At 33.0% G+C, this 20,451-nt stretch overlaps 1 protein-coding gene and 2 non-coding genes across 7 annotated transcripts; 1 reads left to right on the top strand and 2 right to left on the bottom strand.

The window, feature by feature from the left end:
* Positions 1 to 854: 854 nt before the first annotated feature.
* On the top strand, positions 855 to 1,051 carry LOC132297626 (U2 spliceosomal RNA). Its single transcript, XR_009479327.1, has one exon. It is a non-coding gene; the product is annotated as a U2 spliceosomal RNA (small nuclear RNA).
* A 4,248-nt stretch (positions 1,052 to 5,299) lies between these two features.
* On the bottom strand, positions 5,300 to 5,372 carry TRNAA-CGC (transfer RNA alanine (anticodon CGC)). Its single transcript has one exon. It is a non-coding gene; the product is annotated as a tRNA-Ala (tRNA).
* A 523-nt stretch (positions 5,373 to 5,895) lies between these two features.
* Positions 5,896 to 19,248, bottom strand: LOC132294335 (sterol 3-beta-glucosyltransferase UGT80B1). 5 transcript variants are annotated; one of them, XM_059792157.1, is made up of 16 exons: positions 18,992 to 19,010; positions 18,617 to 18,688; positions 18,314 to 18,372; positions 16,313 to 16,397; positions 16,002 to 16,144; positions 15,289 to 15,359; positions 14,747 to 14,828; positions 14,238 to 14,339; positions 14,035 to 14,090; positions 13,160 to 13,194; positions 10,507 to 10,723; positions 9,312 to 9,527; positions 7,611 to 7,670; positions 7,455 to 7,494; positions 6,635 to 6,853; positions 5,896 to 6,151 (listed from the first exon to the last, which is right to left on the bottom strand). In XM_059792157.1, the coding sequence occupies exons 5-16, from the start codon at positions 16,137 to 16,139 to the stop codon at positions 6,083 to 6,085; spliced, it is 1,305 nt and encodes a 434-aa protein (XP_059648140.1). In that variant the 5' UTR covers positions 16,140 to 16,144; positions 16,313 to 16,397; positions 18,314 to 18,372; positions 18,617 to 18,688; positions 18,992 to 19,010; the 3' UTR covers positions 5,896 to 6,082. The 5 variants fall into 5 exon arrangements, with proteins under 5 accessions (XP_059648140.1, XP_059648138.1, XP_059648137.1 ...); XM_059792155.1 differs by having other exon boundaries at positions 16,296 to 16,397; positions 18,992 to 19,009; XM_059792154.1 differs by lacking the exon at positions 18,314 to 18,372 and having other exon boundaries at positions 18,992 to 19,248.
* Positions 19,249 to 20,451: the final 1,203 nt, after the last annotated feature.

The following is a 20,451-nucleotide window of genomic DNA, read 5'->3' as shown; positions in this document are numbered from 1 at the left end:
AAAGTGTGATTTTTTTTTTTTTGTGAATATTAAAATATATAAAAATAAGAAAAGTTCTACAAGTGTGATTTTGTTATATGAACATAACCGACTTTTCATACAAATGTAATAACTTATCATGAAAACGTAAAATGGGTGTCTTAATTTCGTATACAAGAATATTCTTTTTTTATTTGGTACATAACATAAAGATGAAGGGGGTGGCAATATATATTTGCATGTCATGTGTATCATGTCAAAACATGAGTATGATGCTTTGTGGGTTGAGCAAAAACACTATATGCGTAACTCTTTTAATAAATTGTTCAAAACCTGACACAATACTACTCGACACGTTTAATTAAAATTTCGTAATATTAGGATTATTATTACAGGTTTATCTAACAAATTTAGTTAAACGAATCATTTATAACATGATCACGACATGGTTAGTCAAACAAGTTGAGAGGTCAAACTCAAACACGTTTAATTATCATCATATTAATTTGAATCAACATAATTACAATCCGAAGACTACGATTTAAACCAAACTCAAAATAACACAATCACAATCCAAATACGTTTATTGTGTCTTGAGTCGTATTGAAAATTGCCACCCTAACTAAGCCCTTTTCTTTCTTGTCCCTCTAACAAAGATGTTCCACCCAAAGTTTCAACATTTGTGTACACATCTCAATGGAAGACATTAAAAAAGTTAAAGTATATGTTTAATGCAATTGCAAATGACAATTTGAAAATACGTGAGAGACCTTCTTTGAGGGATTTATTTATGTTTTCAACCCATATTGACTAAAAGATGAAAAGGAAGGCCATTAGTTGTGTTATAAAAGAAGCAGCCCAAGAGAGTTCAAAGCATACTTTTCTCGGCCTTTTGCCTAAGATCGAGTGTAGTATTTGTTCTTATTAGTTTAATATCTGATATGTGGACCAATGGTTCACCTGGTATTAAATTTATTTTTTTAGGGGGAAGGCCCACTACAGTAGCTTGTTATTTAGGGCCTTTAAGCGTTGCCCGTGCCCTGCACTATAGCAAGGGCCTGACGCACCCTACCAAGCCTAGTTCAAGTTTTAATTTTTCTTCTTTAACACAAATAACAAAAAAATTAATCTATGTTTGTTTTTTTGTTAAAAAAAAATTATTGATCTAAACTCTGGGAAAAATCGACATATGTGTTAGATTTATGATATCAGACCACTACACAGATGGATAGTATTTTGTATTAGGAGGAGTACGAACTTTATATATATATTATTAAGAAAACTTAAAGAACAATTAATTTTCTCTCTTGAAAAATTTAACTTGGGTGATGTTTATACTGGGCCCAATTAGAGAAAGATTCAACTAGGGAAAAAAAAAATAGAGGAAGATTGGGCTTCGATCAATGTAGTACCAAAAACATATGGGCCCAATGGCTGTTGGGAAAAGGTTGGTTATTATTGTTGTATATGGCTAACGGCTCATATGATTTCAAATTTTGTCTTTTTGAGGGAAAGGACCGGTGCAGTAGATTATGGGCCTTTTAAGCATACCCTTGTGTTGCAATATTGCAAAGGCCCAGGGTACCAAGCCCAATTTCAAGGCGTTTAGGTAGTTTATGACTGTTTCATTGAAATTGCTATTTTGGACTTTCTTTCCAACAAAAAAGAATGCTAATGCTATATTTGAGATTATAAAAAAGAAATAAAATTCAACAACATTCATGAAAAAAAAAAGGCCTAAAAAATATAGTACCAAAATTTCATGCACTCAAAGTATGTGGCTGAACATTCGGACATCAAAAAAAGTTAAATTTATTTTAATTTTAAATTCAAACGCTAACAAAATTCACGACTTCAGAGTCACTAGAGACTGTACTTAGTCTATTGGTGGAGGTGTGAATTGACTCATATATTAAAAAGAGAGTTGACAACGTAACTACAAACTAAGTGGGAGACAATAACAGCCAATTTTGCCATTCTCCTTTTGCGGCAAGTCAAAAGGCATGAATAGGCACATGAGAATCACATGACCCCATTGACGAACAAAGCAGCAATGGTTGCACCTAGGGGCCATTTAGTCATTAAAATATGTAACAAAAGGGCTTCTCGTTCCAAAAGGTACAACAATTACAGCAGAGATTTCCAGCGTATAATGAATCTGGTTTTAGGGGATACGAACTAAAAAGAAGTAAAATGAAAACGCCCGCCATTTCACCCGCAATTCGTACAAACACCATGCACGCTCATGCCACCCTCTTTCTACACAAATCAAGACCACTTTTCAAACACACTCTCTCTCTCTCTCTCTCACACACACACACACACAAACATCAAATAATATAACTTTTCCAAATGCATCTCACCTTACACAATTATGCATCTCTCTCTTTCACTATAGGGTTTTTCAGGAGCTTATTGCAGAGACATTTTGGCATTCTGTCCACCTCCATCAAAAGTTCTTGGCACCCTATGATCATATGTATACAAATTTTCATCATGTTTGGAGGTGGCCAGCATGTCAAACTAGCTCTGTAAGTTTCTCTCTGATAAACCCTAATGAACTCTAAACACTTTGATGAGATCAGCATGATTCATACATAATATATATATATATATATATATATATGAGTGTCTAAGTTGATATATATATATATATATGAGTGCCTTAGGGTAAACAGATTGGGACCAGGAAGTTCATGCATATGTCCATCATCTAGGAGTCTAGCCTACAATATTAATTTATGAAGTAAGTGTGTCCAAGTAAATTTATATGTTGCCGAGCACGTATCAATCGATAATTTACTTTAATTTTTTCAAAACAAATATATATATATATATATATATATATATATATATATATATCGATGCAGCTAAAGGACTGTTGGATCAATTTCGTCAATTATATATATATATAAAGATCAATTTAGATCAAATATATATATCTAGCAATTACAACTTCGATCTCTTTGCAGAAGAATGTGTAATCCAGATACAGGTTGATTAAAGTAAATTTAACACAGACATGTCTCTTGGCGTGTGTGTGTGTGTGTGTATATAAACTTATATTTTGTCATTGTTTTGGTTAATTACTTAGGTCAACCATTTACATGAATTGGAAAAGCTGCAAACGTATATATTTGTTTGCTTTATATTTTTTAAAATTAATCTTTTGAACTTTTAACATGGTAGGTAATGATAGTGAGACTGTGACTTTTCATGTTTAAAGCATTTTGATGATTGCAACGCATGGATGGTGTAATGTCATTGGCATTGAGCCGCTTGGATTTTGGGTTTGGGCATTGGATTCCCAGAAGCATTATGCTTGGGAATAGTGTTCCAAGCTGCCATTTTTATATGCAAAATATTGAAACCCTAATTCTTTTCAAACTTGTAAGATATTTATAAATTGAAATAAAGTATAATTAATTAATTAAGACCAAGATATTTTTTTAGTAATTCATTTATTTTCTCATTTGTGGGAATGTAGGGATCAACCTGTTCACCGTTGGATGAGTTGAGCACAACTTAAGGACTGCATATATGTTGAAAGTATTCCGATCCTCCTCGTGGACTGGCCATACATACTTTCAAAATGAATTGCAAGCATGTGTTTGATATATGTGTATGTGTGTGTGTGTGTGTGTGTGTTGGGTTCATTCTTTGTAGAATTTAAGTTTTTGACACAATCGACATTAGATCTAATTAACATGACAGCTTATTTTCTAACAGTAATTGTACATAGAAATATGAAATACATTGGTCAAAGGGTTGTATAGACAAATTAAACTGAGATCTTAAAATCTAAGTTGTTCTATTTTTGAATTTCTTTCTCATTAGTTGGCTATATATATATTCAACTTCTTGTTTTTCTTTTTCTTTTTTTGGGGAAAATAAAGCAACTGATATATAAAGTTAAATGTACAAAGTTGGGGCCGTAGCCCATTATATGACCTTAAGTAAAACAAGCCCAAGGGGCAAAAACAGGCCCAAATAGGCAACCTGGGGCCCAAGCCCAGCCAAAGAACAAAAGATGAATTTTAACCGAGCTCATCTGAACCAAATTCCGGTGTCCAAATGAAGGTCTGCATTTTGGTCGCAGTTTGGTTAATCAGGCGGACGGGGAACATTTGATGTGTTCAACAAGGATCCTCCAAGCAGCGCAATCCCTAAAGAATCCAAGTCTGAGAATTGATGTGATAGAGGTGTTGATTTTCAAATGTTGCCGTGGGTTTCAAGGGATGGTCCGTGGTTCATTTCTTTAAATTTATGGCACCAGTACTATTGTCACATTTTTGTGAATACTGTACAATTATTTCAAAATATGTCTTTTTTTTTTCTTTTCTTTTTTTTTTTCTTTTTTGACAAAAAACACTTTTCACTTTTACTCTCAAGCAAAGTATTTTGAACAAATCGATGATACATTGAACCTTTTGATTTGTAGTGCAATACGGACCATATGTTACCTTTCATGATTCATCTGAAATAATTCTATTATGTAATATTGCATTGAAATGAAGGAGTTGGAGAAAAATAATTATAAAATAATTTTTTTTAAAAAAAATTTGCTTAAATTTTTTATAATGATTCTCTCGCTTGTTTTTCTAAGTATTCATCGTATAATAAAACACTATTTTTAACTTTTGTTTTCTTCACTTCAAAACTAATTAATAATATTTTTTTACTTCCTTTGATTCAAAAATACATGCTTAAAATCGAAGGCTATATAGTCCACTCTTTCTTAAAGAGAATGGTAAGAGTTCGAGTCTCTGAATCTACGTAAGAACTAAACTAAAAAAAAAAAAAAAAAAATTCCTTCTTGCTTATTCAAAAATACATGCTTAAAACCAAAAGTTATATATAGTCTTTTTTACTTCTCAAGAGAATGGCGAGGATTCGAGTTTATGTAAGAATAAAAGAATGATTGAGTTTCTTGCCAATTACAAATTGAAGAAAGAAAAAAAATTTTAAAAATTTAATGTTTCCTATTATTATTAATAATTGAAGAGTTCCCAATCAGATAATTCTATCTTCTCATCCATGGTTTGACTCAAAGAAATTAGCAACTAAACAGGTCACACTACTTCCTAGAATTAATTTTGTATGATGAATGAAAAAGCATATATAGATATATTAATTATTGTGTCTGTGACAGTGATTAAGTGGGGCCCACCCACTTTGATCACCAAAAGCCATAGATGTTTGTTTTATGTATCTTTTCCCTTCCAAAAGTAAAGGAAAAGCAGAAGGAATGGGAAACGAAGGACATTCAATGTTCGTCTGTAAAGGGGAAAAAACAAAAAAAGTAGGACAAAAGAGAAAATGGAGACGCGGGGAATCGAACCCCGTGCCTCTCGCATGCGAAGCGAGCGCTCTACCATATGAGCTACGTCCCCCCAATTGTTAGGGTGTAAATCAGGAGTTTAGTTTACTTTAAACTACTAGAATTGATTTTATATATATACTTGTTTTACTTTATTTTTGGTGATGTTTTGTTAACATTAGCTTGCATTACTGTAAACCAAGGTTATATATACAAAATTTTCTAACCTTGATCCTCATTTGCAAATATGTATTAATAAAATTATATTTCTCTTCAGCATATTGCATTATTTCTATTTTGCTAAATGATTTTAGAACTAGAAAGTCGAAATTTTATTTATAACACGGCAAGGTTTAGATTTTGTCTTAGGTAAGCTAATCCTTAAAACTGATAAATCCAAACTGTTCTTCTATGATTTGAACATAGAATTGTTTCAGTTTAGGCGATTTCTTTGGTTCAATTCGATTCCAATTTTTACAGAATTCTTACAACTCTAGTTTTAAACCGAAACCGAACAATGTGCACCCCTCCTCACGGTTTCAACAATTATATGATAATGTTTGCTTTACTTTGAAACCGAAGTTGCAAATAATCCATAGCACAACACTAATCTAGCATAACACTAACCTTTGAAAAGAGAGAATACTGATATGAGAAACAAAATAGTCACACTTTTTTGTTAAACAAAACAAAATTCTTGAAGTTGAAATGTATAATAATAAAACATAAAACAGTGGGGGACAAAAACTTCCAAGAAAAGAAAAAAATGGCATGAATCTGGTGTTAATGCTTCATAGAATTAGAACAGCTCATCTCCTTCTTGAGGATCTTCACTGCTTCCAAAACTCCGTCCTGCAAGAAATTGCAGAAAGTGCTCAAGAATGTCAGATTTATAGCATTTCTGATTCATGTTCGCGAGAGAAATCATCGGTTCATCACTTCCCAGCACATTGCTATGTTTTAGAGGTCACATTAGTTTCGAACTGAAAACAATATGCCAAAAAACTAACAAAGCTGAAATTGTGATTCTGCTAGATTATGGCCGTAATGACTCACAAATCCTCCAAGTAAAATTTCCTGAGAAATCCAATATCCCCCTACATGTTAAATTTGCTCAGTAAATAAAATTAAACATAAATACGAGGTGCACAGGGTCGGAGACAAGGTTTTGAACTAAAAAGGCATAAACAATGTGGAATTTTGCTAACTCTCTCCAACTCTCAATTAATTATAAATGTGTAATATTATATAGTATAATGGATATGTGAACGAATTCCCACTAGATATCACAAAACCCTAACAAATGCACCGATAACTTCCAAAATCAAGAATTACCTCAAGAGAGATTCTTTCAGCAATTTCTGATGCACGTGATTTGACTTTAGGAGATAATGCGTAATTTATGGCACTGGCTAGCACATTTGCAGCTTCTTTTATGCATGTATCATCTTCATCCGGAAGCAATTGGCTTCGTTGCAGAGGTTCCGGGGCAACTCCAAGCCAAAACATCCTCTCCGCCCAGTAAAACTGATCCAGCATAAATGGACATAGTACCTGCCATCTAATTTTCAATCAGTTGATAGAAAGAGAGGGTATGGGCGTGTTGGAAATTCAACTTTAGGAAGCTAGCATACAAAGTTAAATGAACTTTTGATAAGCATCCATTAGCGATTCACATAAACCAGCCAAACTATCAGAATAAAATATATAGACTGGTGCAGATGCATGTCAAATTTGCTCACGGATACTTTAGTAACAGAAATTAGCAAAGCTTCCCAAGGCAATAGCCAACAAAAACAAGGATTATTGGAACGTTTCCACAATTGCACAGACACTGCTATCAAGTCTATTTCATAAAATTTTCTATTTCTTTTCAAGTCCACTTTTAAAATCTAGGCGGTCATGGGAGCACAACATAAATTATCTTCACTTCTCTTATCATATCACCACCTCTCTTTTACTTCCTTTGCTCACAAAGCCTAGAACCAATTCCTTAAATTCTCTACTCATACAATACAACTATAATGGCCCTGAGCTTTCAATGTTTGGAAATGCAAGCAAAAACCATAGAATCAACATTATACTTTAGATATCACACTAAACATTGGAAGGATGATAAAATTAAGATAACGAAGCAAAGAGTTCAAAAATAAACCTGTGGAATTCCAGCATGTAGTGCTGCAGCAGTGGATCCACTGGTATAACATATTAACATCGAGCCCAACCAATGCATACATTTAGTAACATGGCAAGGTGCATAATTCTTTCAATAGAACAAATAATATCAAAAGAAATCACCAAGATTTCTCACCTGCCCCCATGATGAATTGCAGCAACACATCTTGGAAACACCCAGTTGTACGGTATGGTTCTAATCACATGAGAACAAGACATCTCAAACTACAGAACGTGTAAATGATTACAAATCTAAATAGCAATTACAAGTATAGAATACATTTCACAACATAAGATGGTAACTCTGCTACATGAATAACGTGCTTGAGATAAGATTTTAAATCACCGCTAAAATAAACTATAATACCAATGAAAAAGTTATTGCTTGGTGAAGCGAATTCAGATGACATGAACCATTGCAATGCATGGAATCCATATTACACAAGGAGACACTGCATTTGCCAAGAGTTAATCCAGGGAAATATGAAGTGACTCTATGACCATGTCATCTAAATTCTCCAGCTGCAGGTAAATAAATGATTGGAATTCATTTAACGAAGGTGCTGGCCATTTTGGAATGCCTTGCTCCTCTTTCACATTCTAGAAGCAGTTGACTAACGGTGGTTCTCATGTGGTGGTAGGAACACTTTTTTTTTCTTTTTTTCTGAAAGGTGTGGTAGGAACACTTTTACAATTCCCACATGCATAAAATTATAGATATTATCCTTAAAGGCTGAGATAAACTGATTTCCCTGGTCATGAGGGGTTGACGCTAATTCCTGGAGGTCATTGAATCTATTTATTTTGAATTTCTGATCTTCTTTTCCATCCTCTCTCTTACCAAGAGGCCATTGTCCACACATGCCAAAATGATTAGATGAAACAAGAAGGGTTCAATTGTTAGACATCCCCGTAATAGTGCATGAGGAACATCTGATTCTTGCAGGTAATTCCAAACTCTTTACTCCCATGCATGTCAGCATGTTTCCCTAATTAGTTATTCCCTCAGTCCCAGTTTAATTGTAACTTTTCTGGATTTCAACTTTTAAGGAGACGTACATCTAATACATTGTCCCCTTTTTAAAATTCCTAACTTACTCTTTGATGTTTGAATATATATAATGTTTTCAAAACTTGAAAGGATGTTTTTGGAAAGATGCAATCTACCTACTTTGACCGTTCAAGATGACAATTATAGTGGGACAACAAAAAAGGAAAGAAGGGAGTAATTAACTAATTATATTGAGAGAACTGCATGTTCAAATGATTTTGTAGGAGTTAGGGTCACCGTAACACGTGTTCCAAAAGTCCTGGTCTCCATTAAAATGTCTCACCCATCAATCTCCAAAACTAGCATACACAGAGATGGCTACAGTTTCAACTACATTGTTGATTATACATATTTATATAAAATATTTATGTATATATACACACACACCAAAGAACAAAAATTAATGCCAGAAGCCTCTAAATAACAAAACTCGAAGTGATTGCTCTTTTATATATGTCCATCGAAACACCTTATCAAAGTATTAGCAAATAAGAACACATTTTTATAAAGTTGACTTTACATCAGCAAAACTCGAGTAAAGTTGTCTCAAGAGACACAGTGAATCCAAGTTTGGGCACAACTAGAATCCTATTTTTAAGTTAATGGTAGCACCAGCACCAGGCATATTTCCCATATCTTGATGATTTTAAAAACCAGCCCCAGTTTTATTCAAAATTATACTTCTACATAAATTACTTTCTGATATAATCACTTTACCATCTTCTCTAGGTTTCAAAGTGAAAAAGCAGCCAACTACTCAAATCAAGTTATTAAGGAAGTGCTCACCCAGAAAAACAGAAGAGTCGGCCACCGAAGAGGGAGATGCCATCCTCACTGAGTTGCAATCTTTCTGAACCTGATAATGCTTCAGCAGCAATCATTCTGATTGCAGCATCTAATGGTTCAAAGCCAGCTGAGAATAGAATGAATCTGTGACTTGTGATGTCCAAAACAGTTTGAAGAACCCGAAGAAATGCTCGAGGGTTCCTTAAAAAACCCATGCTGCATGTGAAATAAGAAACTAAGCTAAATACAAAATATATAAAAATAATAATAATAAAAAAAAAAAAATGAGAAACAAAATAGGAAAATGAAGAAATCCCACCACCTTAATCCATACAAAAACATTGACAAAAGAAATAACTAATAGCCCATCCAAATTGAGGAGTGACAACAGGCTACATTCAAATATTTGCTATAATGCAATTAAATAGTCAAGGAATGAACCCTTGAACAGCAGAAACAAAGACCTGCTCACAATGTGAATTCATCACCAAGAAAGAAGGATCGGGAAAGATATATGCAACAAATATGTTCTCTTGGAATCAACTAGCATGTTTTACATTACTTCAAATTCAGAAGAACGCTATTAATATTACACATCCAATATTACCAAGTTTAACAAAACATCCCCGAAACTTTTTGCAGTAAGCATATGTTATCAAAGAGTCTTTTCCAAGGTTTTAGATTCGACTCTAGTACAAATTTTATTTCCCTCGGAAGCTAAAATTAGTCCACAAAATTTCATGGAAAAAATGACGGACCATTATAAAACTTGAAAACAATAACATGAACATAGAAAAACTATAAAATCCTTTACATGTAATACCCAAAAAAAAAGGATTTGTATACCTCACCTGTGCATGTATTTCTTAAGCAAATAATGGAGTAAGCAATTCTATAACATAGTTCAGTTTCCAGAAACATGTTTAATTCGTTGTTTTTTAAGTTTCCAAATGAGGTGTAGTATTACTTGCCACAAGATTTTAGCTTGAGTGGATCTCCTACCACTTCCAAAGAACGAGGGCGTGCAAAGTTCAAAATACAATTATGTATGTCACACTTGTCAATAAGACAAATGTAATATTCCACATCAGAAACAAACATTAGGCCTTTCAAATATTGATTGTCTAATAAAACTTGCCTAAGCAATGTATTTGAAGACAGACACTAAAATATACTCAAGTACATACAAACTTGCCTTCCAATAGAGCTCAGACCTATGAAAACAGGTGGCAGCGACACAGAAGTCATCAGAAAATATTGTAACTCAGCATGAGCTGAACACATTTCATCTTTTGTGTTCAAATGCCCTGAAGAGATCAAAGCTGAAATTTCTCCACACTTGTTGCACGAAAACTGCCATTCCATAGGGAGAAACCAAAAGCCACAGACCCGAACATTTGAAGGCCAGTAACCTGTATTCATATGAGGGTTAATGTACAGGGAAACAAACATAAATAATGCAGAAATTTCTTGTCCTGCAGCAGAGTAATTATGTTAAAAAAAAAAGGGGGAAAGAGAAATAGACACTTTCAGACACAAGTTGGCATAGGAAATATCATGTTCTATAACAAATCATGTCTGCATAGGTATAATCATTATCCCATTTGAAGTTTATTAACAATCTATTTCCATAAGAACTTAATGAAGCTAGATAATTTGATCTGGATAGCCTCCTCCTTTAGTCTCGAGGCTCTACGGTGTTTGCTAACTCAATACAGATCTATAATGTGGCTGAAATTGTGGTGTTGGACTGTATCTCATGGTTAGGAAATTCAGAAATTCCACCTGGTTCAAGAGCAGGAAGATAAGAACTATTGATCAAACATGTTGACTGGAAAATGTAGAGGAGAGAGAAAGAGAGAGAGATGGATTATACAGGTCATCCCATGTTTCACTTGCAAAAATTTTGGAGGAAAAAGATTGAATTATCCTTTAGGCTAGTTGTATTTGCTGAAAAAATGATTTATGCATGTACGAACGAATAAGCCAAGCCGAATAGAATTTGTTTGGCATGCTTAATAAGAAAATTACGATGGAGAGCAAGTTGCAGGCCAGTTTATAGCTAGCTCCAATTGAGGCCAGTCAATTAAAGCTGCCTTCCTCCCCACTCTCTCCCTCCTCCACTTCCTCTCTCACTGTGTGGGTGTGTGTAGATGCACACTTCTAAAGCCCCCTTTCAGAAACAAATTCACCAACCCACTCTAATTGTGCAAATAACTGACATGAATCTGCACAAAATAGCTCAACTTTGGTTGAGTGAATAACCCAGGCAATCACCTAGGTAACTCATGTAAGGTGCAAGTCAGATTAGATTGGTTTCAATTAGCCTCAACAAGATCTAAACAGACCAAAGTCAGTAATATTTCTTTTCAACTCAGAACCGAATCAAATGTGACCTTGACCAAATTTAAATCAGCCTACGTTGAGGTCAAAAGGGCTCAAGTTAGTTCACAGTGTGATGTCTAAAGCCACTTCATTGACTTCTACTATGAAATTCAATAAAAATGAAATTGTGTGATAGTCGAGTGTAATAATTGATATACTTCATAATTTTTTATACTGTAATATATTTATTAGAAGTTACATAACATCGAATTCACTTATAATACAACAATTAAGGGGTCAGTTCCCGAATAGTGTCTGCTAGCACTTGTGTAACCCAAGATTGAAGTATGAAACCATCAGAACTAAATCAAACAACCCAGTTCCGGTCACCACCATAACTTGAGAAATGTTGCAAAATTGTCTAACATTTCAGTCTGGGCATGGATGTTCAATTGGGTAACTGTATTTTTGTTGTTATTCTCTTGACCTGAATATTGGCAGGAATTGATTGAAACTTTAGCATAGGCTCATGAAAATATCCTTTGTCCAACTTGATAGATGGAGAGATAAACCGGAGACCTTTCCCGTTGTGCAAACAATCATGCTTAGTTTCAAATGTTTCACTAAGCATTTTCAGCAGTTATTTTCCTTATATAACTTTTTTTTTAATATTTCATTTTCACTACCCTTTGAAATAGTTTCAGAATTTTTTATTAAAAATTTATTTTGTGAAAAAAAAAAAATGCTCTAATTATATCCAGTTAAAGGAAATTATGAAAAGGACATTTTAAAAAGATGCAGAAATATGTATGTATGTGCATAAATATATAACACCCTAATGGGATCAAAACAAACTGACCAGCCCACATGGGCGGCACTCAGTCAAGCAACTGAATCTCAAGTACGATTGGCTTGTTTACATTCAACCTTACCTGTCCTAGTGGAGCTAGCATCTAAACAATCAGAGAGCAGGTGATCCTCTTCTACATTCAGTTTGGATGACAAAACATATGTGCAATATTTACGAATATTTGCACAAATACTAATTGACGGATAACACAAAACTCCCTCCCTTGCGGAGCACAGACAAGAAAATTCTTTTAGTTAACAACTACCAGAAAACATATCAAAGTAGTAAAATATAAAAACAGTAATCAAATCAAGGTCCTATTAACAAGCCAAGCACATATGTGGCTAAAATTAAGAACAAACTCGTTATAATCTTAAAAGAATTTTAATAAATATCTTGTACAGACCACAGAGTAGTATTATATTATATAATATCATTTCATATTCAGAAAATTTGAAAATCAAGTTACCTCCAATAATTTCTCTTGATATTACAATAATTAAAGGTTAATATGATCCAGAATAAGTCATTCATTGAGCTAGATTCTTTTGAGCATTTGCATAGAAAGAAATCTACTTCCAATGATACAAACCACAAAGCTGATGAAATGAGATTTAGAGACCACAAAGTCGACAAAAACATTATATTGATGAAGGAAACGAAATCAACATACCAGGACATTCAACAACTTCTTCGCTAAATCCATACCTGCCATGGGCAAATACTGACGAATCAAATAAATAATACTACTTTCCAATGAAGAAATTACAAAATGAACATAAAGATTAAACAATAAGATGTCATTCTAACTCTTATCTTTAAAAAAAAATGAAGAGCGAACTTAATTTAAACAATTTTTGTTGGTGTGGAGCACATAGTTTCTTTTCTTTCATGTGGCTACAAAAGAGAACGGGTTTTAATTTAACTCATGGGCTACATTACATCACTCTTCTAAATGAGTTAAGTACCCGACTGGGACACAAGACACTTGGGTTTGAATAAGAGATATGCATCCAACATTATCTGGTCAGGCATGCACCCAGCAATCATATCCAATAACTCACAAGTATAGTATGTAATTTTACATGAAGCTTTCTTATTATGTTCCTTTTGTTACATGAGTTTCAAAACAAGTGTCCGTATTGAACACTATATCTTACATAAAACCCCCTTTTTACCCTAGAAATAAAGAAGGATATTAAATAATATAAATATCCAGCTGAGTCCCTATGCCCTTAGGTTCATAAATTTGATATGTTCAGCACTTAGATGTGTATACCGATGCACGAACTCAATTCCATGTAACATAGCTCATTGGTCAATAGAAAAAGGAAAAGAAACAGAAGAGAACAATTCAAACTTCCAGTTGGAGTAGGAACTTTGTGGATTACCAGAGAATGGGCAATCATGGAACACTAATGAAACAAGGTAAGAGAAGATCAGCCAAATTCAGATATACAAATTTTAAATTACCCTATCATTATCTTGTTTATTCTGGAAGCAGTCCTTAAAGGCATAGCCTTTCTCTGATGGGTACTTGAATCTTACAGTAGTAGAGGAGATGAAGGCCTATCATGCCACATTGGAATGCCAGTTACTGGATCCTGGATCAATGGATAAAACATCTTGATGAAACTAAACAGACAGCCAAAAAAATCACAGGTAGCACGAATTTATTTAGTAAATAATTCAAGTCCAAGATACATATATATAGAGTATATGAAGAATTCTTCAAAGCTGTAAGTACAAACCGTGAAAGGCCAAGGGCTTAGCTTCAAATCAGCACTTCTCCATGATCCCCAATCTTCAGTAAAAAGTGGCCACATCCAGTGCATAACATCTTTCCAACAAACCTAATTGCATAAAAAGGTGAAAACTCAATTAAGAAGACTATTATGAACCTCAACAACATTATCTGAATTAGGGCATTGGTTATGGAGGGAAAAAAAAGATCAAAACCTATAAACTAAAATTTAAAGCCATAATCTAACATAATATAACATGTAAGGAAAAACAGTTTGCAATCTTTTGCACTCTATCAATCTATAAGAACGTATCATAAGATCAACAGAAAATTATTATGAAACCATCAAAGGCTCTGTAGCCTAGTCGTATTTCCTCACCTTCCAAAGGGGAAGGTCCAGGGTTCAAGTCCCCATAGGGGAAGTGGGTGTGTGAGTGTGTTTCTTGCCAATGAAAAAATAATAATAATATTATGAAACCATCAATGGTGTTTAAACTAAAATATATCATGACTCACCTTGTTTGTAGGAGCTTGCTGAAGATATTCATGTAGAAGTGGTAGTTCTTTTCTGAAGTGCTGTTCAAATGATGAAGGAGCACTGCAATGCAATTTAATAAACAATCTAAAAAAGATCGCCAAATTGCTTTTAAAAAGTTCTTCACCAAGGATCAGAATATGATTTCTGTAAATTACACCAAGGATCAGAATATGATTTCTGTAAATCTGTAGCTTCAAGATTTGTGCTCACTGGGAGGCAGGGAGGGAACAAAACAATAGGAGACACTTTCAGAACCCTCAGTGGACCTTCATAAATTGGTAAAAGATACAGAGACAATTCCTTAAAAGGACGTTGAATGTCACTTACATTTCCATTGCATTCACTCTTTCTTTTCTTCTCTCTTTTTTTCTTTTTTTCTTTTTTGGTAAGTATTGCATTCACTCTTTCACAAATAAGAGAGATCACCAAGCGTAAGGAAAAAAAATTAGAATTTACATTTGTTGGTAATAAAATAGTAAGAAATTTCTCATGTAAAATCATATAAAAAGTCTTCCACTACCTATAAGGAACAACATAAGGAGCAGCAACAACACATCGGACATGAAATAGTTCTGAAAGGCTCCAACCTTCCTGGACCACATAAAATGGAAAAATTTCAGATTCATCATTACACCATAGCTTGAAAATTATAACATTTTTTTAGAAAAAGAATAATGATAATTTCATTTGTTTCAATACACTTTTCCATAAAAATTCAGCATGAATAAAAGTGGGTACATGCCTGTCCCTGCAGGGACGCGTATGTTACGCCTACTCTTTCCTTTACCTATCAATCATTGACTACACACCCTCTATTTCTCTCTACTGATTTTTGATACCTCCTCCATCCTTTTCTCCCACCCGTGATGCTTACATAAACACATAAGCTCATAAAGAAAATTAGAACTTTGTTTTCTTTTCTAGGTAATTAGAATTAGTTACAATATTTCAACTTACATACATAAATGGACACATCTGTAAACATCTACGGACATCTTACAGAGAGTTTCAAACAATCCCTATACAACTTTTAGAACTCTTCAAAGATAGCATACCCATCGGAAGCTGATTCCATCAAAACCAAGAAAATAACAGTAAGACCGTTCTTTTTTTTCATTTTCTTTTTTTAGTTAAGGAAATATTCATTAAAGAGCACTCAAACAATGAGACCACTCTAGTAAATTATATATGGCCAAAAGGTTAACTTTGCCTTAAAGTTTTTATCAAACATACCAATGCAAAGAAATTTATCACAATGAAATCACTCTCCATGCTTGGGCCATCACCAAAGATTCTTTCAAATACAGAAAGGCATTCTTGTCTATGTTGTCTTGTAACTATTGTCTTCTGCAGAGCAAAAGATGCCTTCATAAACCCTGGCAAAATATAGAAAGAGCTGTTAGGACTTTGTAGAAGTATGGAGCTGCTAAGTTCTTTCATACTATAAAGAGGACAACTTTTTTCTTCAAATAAAAAAAAAAATAAAACCATACTAATAAAAATAAGACACAATTCAGCAATAGAAACCTGCATTACGCCAGTACCATTATCCTCATAAGGAGAAACAACAGGTGGTGATGAAACTTGAAGAAATGCTACATTTTTTCCCGCCAAATGAACTCTTAAATTCTGCCAGATAACCAAATAAAATCCCATTTATTATTGTTGCAAGTAGATTAAATTATTGGAGCGTCTAATAAAATCATGAGGGAAAAAAATTTGGATAGCAATGGTCTAAAGGGACGAAAGGGCCCCATGGAAATCTCTTCCATATTCTTTTTGCTGAAGCCAAAAAGTTTGCCAAAAAGTTTACCAAAAAGACCAATAATGAGTGGGTTTAGTCGTACAATGCTAATTGGAGATTGTTAATAGTGATTATAGTGTAGTGTTCCATTTAAAAAGGGTAGAGAGGGGTAGCAACTAAGAATTCATCTGCTCTATAGTTCCTCTTTCACAGTTTCTACACTAAACAAATCTATCCTCTTAATTACAGGGATACTTTTGCCCATGGTACACTGATCTCAAGTAGGAAATGCAAGAAATACGAAAAGATAATACCAATATTTAGAGCTCTAAGATGAAAGGATTACAGCTGACGCTGATATTTTCTGCATATGAAATTAAGGCCAGGAGGTCGGGCCAAAGGCACAAGGAAGGCCAGTCTGACCTAATTTAGGATTGAGTCATGTTCAGAGACACACTGGCAAATATCATAATTTTGCCGACTCCTTAACAGTATGCTGGGATTTAACCAACCTACTTCATCCAGGACCACCACAACCCAGCCTAATACAATCAGGTAATAGTTACACCATATAAACAGCATATACCTATAAACCAATCTGTGATCATCAAACAATGATCTAATAAGGGGAAATTAAATAAACTATTTCTAAGACCATCACCTAAGAAGTTATTCATAGATATGACCTCCTTTAAGTTGATTTTCCCATTAAATATTTTTTTTGATAAGTAATTTTCCCATTAAATATAAAAAGATAAATAACTGGGGAAAATATATGGATATAAAAGAGAATTAAATACAGAGATAAGTTCATAAGGATATAAAGTATTTGGATTCTTCTTCTTCTTTTTTAAGTAAGATCATAAACCCAATATGCCCAGATAGGGACTTGAACCCTCAACCTACAAAGGACGAGGATATATCACTTGAGCTAAAGGCTTGGTGGTAAAAGATGAGGAATTCTACCCATACCAAATAAGGAAAAGATAAAACTAAGAGTATACAGGACTCCTAGAGGCAATAATGGCTATGAAATAACAACAACAACAACAACGATAACAAATTTGCAAATTCTCCCATAACATTTAACAATTGATTCCGTATTTTACCCTCATTTCGCCTAATTTCACTTTATCAAAACAAAAAGACACTTAAACATTATTTAAAATCCGACCACATTTCTCAAATAGCTGGACCTGTTTCAGCCTTCTTTGTCAAAAGCCTTCTCTCTTAGAAATTGAAGCCAAGTGTAACCTTTATACAAAATTCACCATCAAATATCAATTTCATCCAAGAAAGGGAAACGTTACTGAAACTTAGTAAATTTAAACAATTTTTTAAATTAAGGTGAAAATATTCAAATACTTGAAAATAAACAAGTGGATGGCAACCAAGGGGGAAAAAATGTGGATGGCCATGTATCAACTAATGACCAGATAGTAACGAAGTTAACCACAGCTATATTATAAATAGTTAAAACCTAAATATCAGATGAACCTAACCTATAGGAAGTATGAGGTGGAAGCTTGTTACATTCGGGCTTCACTTTTGCTTCATCTAAAACATAATTTATTTTAAAATCAATATTGTTAAGAGATAAAGTTGTTCAATCAACAATAGAGTTTTAACTTGAGGCTTTTTCTTTCTCTCCTTCCCTTTTTTTTTTCTTTTTTTTTTTTTTTGTAAAACCAATTATGAGATCATATAAAAAAAAATTTAAAAAAAAAATCCCAAAATTGAGGTTTAAGATGTTACAAAATCACATGATGTGATTATGAAATTACAAAGGAGAAGGAGCTACCTTTAAATAGCCTAAAAGCAAGGAGGGGTTTATTTCTGATGTCCAATTCTCCTAGCACCCTAGAGATGAACAAGTAATCACTCTTTCAGAATATTTTTTGAATTTCAATACAATCCTACCCAAATTAAGATTGTTCTTGATCGATTGATTAATGCATACAAAGCATGACCAAGAGCTGTAGCTTGGTGGTATCTCCTCTACCTTCGATAATGGGTGTGTAGAAAATAAAATAAAAATAACATGTATATGCAATTTACAGTATGACAGAGTGAAAGATCAAATTGTATAGCATTTTCGGCATACCTCGTGTGCTGAATGAGTTATTAGAACCACATGGTATTGCTCCTGGTCACAAGCAAAAGCTGCAGCAATGGCCTGCAAACAATAACATACTTATCACAAGGTTAAATGAAGCAACTTCTTTGCAATGACAAACAAGAGCCATCTTTTCTGTAAGGGAAAAACTCTGTCGTTGTTAGCACCACATTTAACAAAGTCCGGTTAAATTCCCATTAAAAACCAATCAACACGCGACCAAAAATCAGTGCAATTTTCGAACTTTACCAAGCAGAGCAAATCTTTTTAGAAACAAATTCTTCTTATACATGTGTGTGTCTTATATATGTAGAGAGAGAGAGAGAGAGAGAGAGAGAGAGAGAGAAAGAGAGAGAGTTTTACAGCAATAGGATAGACGTCTCCTTTTGTGCCAAAGGCCATGAACACAGCCGCTGGTTTGGTCCTCATGCTCTCACTCTTCTTCTCCAGGACCTCTGCTTCCTATTTCGTTCTCTGGGCAATTGCCCCTTTTTTTTTTTTTTTTTTTTTACGATTTTTTATTATAAGATATAATGCAATTTTCGGGACAATAATGTGGTAATAAAATATAGATATTACTAATATAATCTGAGATAATATTTACTTAGACGTGTTGGCGTTAATTTATTTGCATTGCTAGTCGTGTAATATCTTCATTTGTAATGTCTTCTCAACTCTGGTGTAATGTGTTATTTTATTTATATCATTTCAGAAGGAAAATTGGTGCAAAAAAATAAAATAAAGTAAAGGAAATGAAAGAAAGATAAATAACTTGGAATGAAATAATAAGAAATAATTTTACGTTTTAAAATATGAGATGATGACTTATAGTTAAAAATAATGAAAAAAAAAAAAGAAAAAGAAAAGGAGAATTGTGAAGGACTCCATTTGTATATAATAAATATAACAATAATAATGATCGTTTTTTTTATTTGTGTAATTTCAATTAATAAAAAAGGTAAAGGGCAAAAAACCTATTTATTGTATAAAAAATAAAACCATATTTGTTTAATATTTATTAAATATTGTATTTTTCACATTAAGCAAATAAGAACATTTTGTTAGTAATTAAATCATGTAATATATATATATATATATATATATATATATATATATATATCTAAACAAATTCTTAAAATTATTTTTGCTTTTATTGAGCAAGTATAGAAGGAAAAACAAACAAAGAGTTCAAATTTCGAAAGCAAAACTAATTTTGAAAAAAATGAGAAAGAAAAATAATTAAAAGATATCTTAATATTGAAGATATCTTAATATTGAAGATATCGAGTCATGTCAATTTTCAATATCATTGCTTATTTCAATTTGTTTTTGTTGTGCTTATAGATTATAAATCACTCCTAGCAAATTAGATTTTAATTTTAAAATAAGTAATGATTTATATATCAGATTTAGACTTTTTCAGGTGAAATTTATAAACTGGTAGATGGTATGTCACATGATATGACATAATGAGTCTCAAAAAAAATATAAATAAATCAGTATTGTATAATTTTCTAATTATTTAGATGTTTAGTTGTTCATTTATTTAATTTTCACCTAAATTTTTTATCTGTACTTCTCTACATTTTTTAATAGACATATTTAGTTGTATAAATAAAAATGGTCACTATTTACAAACAAAATATATAATTTTACAATAATAAAAATTAATTAGACTACAAAATAATTTAAGGTAAAGAATAATTTAATTTGATTTATAAAAATTCCGTCCAACACTCCAAAAGAATTCTCAACTAAAACTTGAGATGGAGTGAGATTGTGATGAATAAATTATAATGAGAGAAAAGGAAGACTTTGTAAGG

This window comes from Cornus florida, unplaced genomic scaffold, assembly GCF_030987335.1.
Source record: "Cornus florida cultivar Cherokee Brave unplaced genomic scaffold, ASM3098733v1 CherokeeBrave_3.0.0_Hap2_Chr02, whole genome shotgun sequence".
Lineage (NCBI taxonomy): Eukaryota > Viridiplantae > Streptophyta > Magnoliopsida > Cornales > Cornaceae > Cornus > Cornus florida.
The sequence above is the reverse complement of the archived record's forward strand: the minus strand, read 5'-3'. Positions and strand labels throughout refer to the sequence as shown.

Coding starts and splice junctions, on each gene's coding strand:
- LOC132294335 (XM_059792154.1), bottom strand. CDS start 19,057: ATGAGGACCAAACCAGCGGCTGTGTTCATGGCCTTTGGCACAAAAGGA. Junction 7,495..7,610: donor GCAATTCATCATGGGGGCAG/GTGAGAAATCTT, acceptor ATGTTATACCAG/TGGATCCACTGCTGCAGCAC. Junction 6,152..6,634: donor CTGAAAGAATCTCTCTTGAG/GTAATTCTTGAT, acceptor AATTTCTTGCAG/GACGGAGTTTTGGAAGCAGT.